General features: G+C 41.1%; 1 protein-coding gene across 1 annotated transcript; it reads right to left on the bottom strand.

Moving 5' to 3' along the window:
* Positions 1 to 1,085: 1,085 nt before the first annotated feature.
* On the bottom strand, positions 1,086 to 5,560 carry LOC311485548 (ammonium transporter Rh type C 2). The gene is made up of 11 exons (XM_084541037.1): positions 5,290 to 5,560; positions 4,527 to 4,719; positions 4,265 to 4,415; positions 4,011 to 4,158; positions 3,730 to 3,896; positions 3,486 to 3,623; positions 3,071 to 3,207; positions 2,688 to 2,812; positions 2,417 to 2,490; positions 2,231 to 2,304; positions 1,086 to 2,147 (listed from the first exon to the last, which is right to left on the bottom strand). Exons 1-11 carry the CDS (start codon positions 5,513 to 5,515, stop codon positions 2,114 to 2,116), a joined length of 1,467 nt encoding a protein of 488 aa, XP_084397163.1. The 5' UTR covers positions 5,516 to 5,560; the 3' UTR covers positions 1,086 to 2,113.
* Between the last annotated feature and the right edge of the window lie 440 nt (positions 5,561 to 6,000).

Here is a 6,000-nt window from a genome sequence, read left to right as displayed (position 1 = left end):
TAATTGTGTATTGAGTCAAAATAAAATCAAATGAAAACAACAAAGTATTCTTATACCACAAGTTATATTTGACTACAGAGTCACTACTCACCTGCTGATTATTTAAAACAAAAATGCCTGCTGCTTTCTACAATAGACACGCTCTTCTTCAAGTCAGTGTCAACATCCAACACTCATGCTGTTTTTCTAATGATGAAAGCAGCTTTTGCTCTTACAGTAGCATATGCTCACCACACAAGATTGCAATTGTACTGTGTTGCACTGATTTTCTTGTGTTTGCTGAACTCATGGAGTGACTGTTTCAGCCATGGGAGAAAAAGGATTCTCAGCTGTATTTGTAACTGTGAAGTTTGGGTAGCTTTTCACGTGGCGAAAGCTGTAGTGTGGATTGGATTCACCGACTGGTAAGGTTCAGGTTGGCTTCAGCATGAGCTGCTAGAGTAATGAAGTACTTACCAACTGCGAATTTTACACCTTTATAGAGCTGCTTTATTGGGAACTCATTTAAACCCACTGAGTCACTTTTTAAATTGGTACATGAGTCAGTCAAAACAGGATTACACTGCCAGTTGACATTGTCTTATTCTGCCAGTAAGTGTTTACTAAATAATCAGGTATACTTTATTATCCTCTCATGACTGAGAAAATGTGGCTCAGATTAACCTTTACTGTCCCAGTTTTGGCAACTGGCATTCATAATCTGCACGATGCACATCAAAAGGAAAACACAGATGAACACACATTGAAATCCATTCTTCTCTACACCTGAACCTCCTCAAACTGACTCATACTTACTCATCTCTTCTGTGCCATTTGATGCTTCATTTAGGTCTCCTTTTTGAAAGATTTCATAAGATTCCTAAAATTCCAAAATATTCCACATATGTCATGTGCTGTGTGGAATGCAGTTCCTTGTTGAGTATCTTACCTTGTGAAAGCATTCCTGCAATCATCTTCTGGGTGTGGCATCATGTTTCCTGAACTCAATAAAGCATTGTTTCTCTGAATGTTTTCATCTTGGTGCATTTAGTTTTTAACGCGCAGCGTTCACATTAGCTTCATCTGACTGTGTGACATCCAACACAGACTCAGCTCAGTAAAAAACGTTTTTCCTTCCACTGCATGAGACATTTGCTTTTGTCAGGTTGATTTTGGTTTTGTTAATTTAGTGCATACTGTACATCTCAACTACTTGTGCCATCATTCATTTATGGACATACTGTACAGAACTACAAATGTATGGCTCATTTATTTATTTATTTTGCTATGTTTCACAGAGGAAAAATTCTCACATCATTTATTCTAGTTTTTCAAGGAGATAGTTTCATGATGATTTATTATAGGTGCCTGATCAGCTCGTGTAATGTGACCAATAAGCAGTAGAACAAACTTAAAATAATATAACTTAATATTTTGTTTTATTCGGGTTAAATGTGATTTAGGATTTTTTACAGATGCAACTGTAATATTTCAATAACACAACAAGCAGACAGTCACACACAGTCTCGTATAGTGCACATCCAACACTGAAGCAAACAAATCGCTGGAAGTTGTATCATCGTTACTACAGTTACCCAAAACTGCCTCATCATAAGAATAAGCAAATTATGCAACAAATTATATGTACACACAGTACAGCTTATAAAGCTCTACACATGACATGACAGAAGTAACTAAATAAGATATACAACTCAAAAATTACATTATTTGGCAGCACAATAATAATAATAATTTGATTCCTAATACCTTATTTTATGTCTTCACAATACAACATACTGTATTTTAAATGACTTCTCATTTAAAAGTAATAAAATGACAAACATTATCAGTGACAATATTTAACAGTTAAATGCATCACACAAAACAATTCAGAGCTATTTATAGTCCTTAGAAAGTGGGGGTTTCTCCTATGGATGTAACACATTTCAGTTTCTTCAAGATTATTGATTCCAAATTATTTTCCATTAATGAAATATGTGATTAGGAATGGCACAACATCTTCAGTGGCAGTGGGTCTTTCTTGTATCTTTTGCTCCTTCATAAACGATGTGTTGTTTCACAGCTGCAACAAGTTCAGAGCGATACATGGGGTTAACTCTCCCACTGTGCAGCTCTAACTTTGCTCCACAGAGAAGTTTGACTCAGATCTGTTGAGAAGAAAAATGACTGTTAGTGAGAAATTCACGAGAGCGAGAAGGAAACGAGGATGCCCGAGTGTGATCAAACTTACATGTCTTGGTGCTTGTGAATCATGTGGTTGTTGTACTCCAGAACAGGAGGGATGGTCTCCTCATCCTCAGGAACCTGAAACAGGCACACACGGGGTCAGATCACAAGCCACAAACTCATCAATGTCTGATCGAGTGAAGAGGGGCAAGAGCACCATCTTGGGGTAGAATGACAAAACCATTCTCACCTCCCAGTAAGCTTCATCATCATAGCAGTTGTCATCAGCAGGATCACCCCAGATAGGGAACCTTAGGATGAAACCTTTTAAGAGAGAGAGAAGAAACAGGCATTAAGCAAGATATCTTGTCCATGATGCAACTGTTCCTGGCTAAAGCACAGAAACGCTGATGTTGCCTATATATATTATTAATATTAAGTATGAATATATTCTTTTTAAGTTCTGTGTATGGAGTTCTTCATTCAAAATATACTCTGCACAGTTTTGTTAATTGACTCACCAACAATAACTCCTCCAACAAGTCCAAATGCGATGGCCACACATGTCCCAGCAGCCTGGAAGCCTCCCTGTGTTCCTGGACTTCTGTTTGCAAACTCTCCTTCAAAGTCAAATGTGTTTCTGAGCCTAGGAAGAGAAAAAAAGTGAAGTGCATTTTTATTTAAGCAGGGTCTTTTAAGGTAAATGCAGTTTTATCTGGTCAAAACTGCAAACAGAAAATGTCTCTGTGAACGGGTTTGGCTGTTTGTATGAAGACATAGCCTGATGACAGGGTGTGTGCTTTCATGCCTCAAAGTGTTTTCATTCACCAAGGTGAGTCAGTAAACAGGCCAGATGAGGTTTTCTGGATTTCAAGATAAAAGCCTGTCTGTGTTAGTCACTTACCCCTCTTCGCCGTAGACGTCTATAGTTGCCGCTGCAGCTACGATGGCTCCTATGAAGCCACCAAGCATCCCTGGCACAGCGTGCAGGTTGTGGACACCACATGTGTCCTGGAGCTTGAGAGATCTCTCCAGGCAGGGCTGAGAATAAAAAACAAGTCACATTATAAAATCCATTTTGACTGTCTGAGGTGTGTCACAGCACCTAGCTCCACCTTACTGGACTGTGTCCATCTTATTTTTAATACTGAAAGCATTCGGTAAATGCTCTTACGATGAGTCATTGCTGTTCTTATAATCCTATATTTTTTCAGTAAAACAAACTATCAGTTTCGTCTTTTTTCATTTCCCATCTGCAGTGAAAGCTCCACAGCCCAGAACTATGTCTGAAGCCGCAACGTCAAAGACTGTGAGCTCACCGTGACAAACAGGTAGCCAAAGGTGGAGATGATGCCGCAGCAGAAACCCACGATGAGGGACCCATAAGGACTGATCATGAACTCTGCTGCTGTTCCCATGGCGACACCACCAGCCAGAGTGGCATTCTGGATATGTACCTGTCAGATAAATCAGATGTTACATGAGTGGCTGAGTTATTAAGAAACTGACATGAGTGTACGTGTTCATGTCTTTTTGTCTGCGTTTTTCAGCAGTGCTGGTTACCATGTCCAGTTTTCCTCTTTTCTGTGACATGCTGGAGATGGCCACGGTCGTGAGAACAGAGGACGCGAGGGCGAGGTAGGTGTTGATGGCTGCTCTGTGCTGTCCGTCACCGTGGTCGGTGATGGCAGAGTTGAAACTGGGCCAGAACATCCACAGGAACAGTGTACCTGTGCGATGACAGTCAACCAAACTACTGTGATGATGGCTTTAAACCACACACTGAGGTTGCGTGTAAGGTTGAAAAGCATTCAAGTATAAAATCTAAATTGCAGACCACTTACCAATCATGGCGAACACATCAGAGTGATACACAGACCCATTGAGGCGTTTACTGAGGTGAAGGTTTGGTCGGTAGAGCACCCAGGAGATGGCCAAACCATAGTACCCCCCAAAGGCATGAATGACCATGGAGCCTCCAGCATCTCTGCACTGTGGAAACAGTACCATTTCACTGTTATCACAACAGATTCAGACAGCAGCAGTACACTCCAGTTATTTAGTTCCCTGTGGGTTGATTGTGCTTGACTAGACTCACATGAAGAAGGTCAAGGATGATGTATTCCTCCACAGCGAACAGTGTGACACCAAATAAGGTGACAACCAGCAGCTGCACGGGGCTTACTTTTCCCAGGAGGGCACCGTAGGCAATCAGTGAGCCGGCACAGCAGAAGTCAGCGTTGATCAGACTGCGGGGTACAAGGAGAATGACCAATGCGAAATATTGCTGCCGGATAGTTAACTTTCATTGTTTCAGCACACCCGTGCCACTCAAAGAAAGAAACAAGGAAGAAACCTACTTCTCGACTCCGATGAGGATTTTCCCGGTGTTGGGGTCGAGGGAGTGGAACCAGCCCTGCATGAGAATAGCCCACTGCAGACCGAAGGCGGCGATCAGGAAGTTGAAGCCCACACCACCGAAGCTGTAGCGTTTCAGGAAGGTCATGAGGTAACCGAATCCAACAAAGATCATGACGTGGACGTCCTGAAAGCCTGGATAGATTGAAATAAAACATTATGTTGCTGAACGTCAAGGTGTAATGTTAGTAAGTAAAGTTTGTAAAATAATTACCATCTCTTCTTCACGTGAACAAACTTCAGTTATGGCTTTTTATTAATTATATACATGTAGTTTGTGCTTTTATTTGTGTTTGTATTGTTTTTGGCTTGCCTGGGGAGATTGTGCGGCAATCACGATACATTGAATATCACATCATATCATATGCATTTGCTTTCTGAGGTGCTGATATGTTATTGTTACATACAATGTTCAGCTTTTGAAAGTAATGTTCTTAAATCTGTATGTCACAATCTTAAAGTCGGTTAAACGGCCTCCTCATTATGATGACCCTTTACCCTTTCAGTTAATATCATTTTATAACAGGCAAATTTTTAGAAGAACACTGATTTTAAAGACAAAATGGTTCTGGTAACTAAGTGACTATTCTGAATTCATAGCTTTGACATAAGGGGGAAAATACCAAAGGTGTTACTAAGAAAGTTTAAAGGAATGAGTGCTGTTGACTCACAGGGTCTTAAAAGTAACACCTGCATTTTACTTACTCGGGTATCTGAAGTAGAAATCATTCTCGATGTCGCTGCTGATGTTGAGCTCCCGTCTTGTCTCTATCCATCGTGCACTTGACTCTGGATTGTACCGGACAAAAACTCCAAACAGCACAATCATAGCGATCTGCCAGACGAAGCAGACAGCCGGCAGGCTGACCCGCACATTGGTGTTCTTTTGTGGTCCAAAAAAGTCACGCGCTCTGTCACAACAGTTCCCCATGTTGATGGCTTTCTCCTGATGCAGCTCTGATCACTCCTCAGCCAGGCCCTCTGCTGTGACTTCCAGCTGGGTGTTTCTACCTTTATATACACATTTGAGGCTTTGGGGGTGTCTCCAACTCCACCAATCATAAAAAAGGTGTGGACTCATCTTTCATGTTGGGAGGTAAACCACTCCTTACCCTCATGTTAACAGGCAGGTCACATTGCTCCTGGGACAGGCAGCAGGAAGTAAAGAATTCATTGCATATGCTACATGTGATGCAGAACATACATTTGATGAGGGTTAACCTGATATGGCTTCATTCAACGTCACAACTTCAGTCTGATTGTCACAAAATGTGACAACCCCTGAGGGTTAGCTCAGTCAAACATCGTGGTAAATATATATTAAAAAAAGTTTAAACATATTGAGCACTTGCTGTAACCACTTGTCCTCTGTCCGGTCTCCAGTCTATCTCAGGGCTAAGACAGAAAGAAAGACAA

This window comes from Chelon labrosus (genome assembly GCF_963514085.1).
Source record: "Chelon labrosus genome assembly, chromosome: 3".
In the NCBI taxonomy this organism is placed as follows: Eukaryota; Metazoa; Chordata; class Actinopteri; order Mugiliformes; family Mugilidae; genus Chelon; species Chelon labrosus.
This window is presented reverse-complemented; position numbering and strand designations above follow the sequence as displayed.

What these genes read in the sequence shown, in the direction of transcription:
- LOC311485548 (XM_084541037.1), bottom strand. Translation starts at nt 5,515, where the DNA reads ATGGGGAACTGTTGTGACAGAGCGCGTGACTTTTTTGGACCACAAAAG. An exon ending in TTTCTACTTCAGATACCCGA is followed by an intron (nt 4,720 to 5,289) that starts GTAAGTAAAATG and finishes CAATCTATCCAG; the next exon opens with GCTTTCAGGACGTCCACGTC. An exon ending in AAAGAGGAAAACTGGACATG is followed by an intron (nt 3,624 to 3,729) that starts GTAACCAGCACT and finishes TTTATCTGACAG; the next exon opens with GTACATATCCAGAATGCCAC.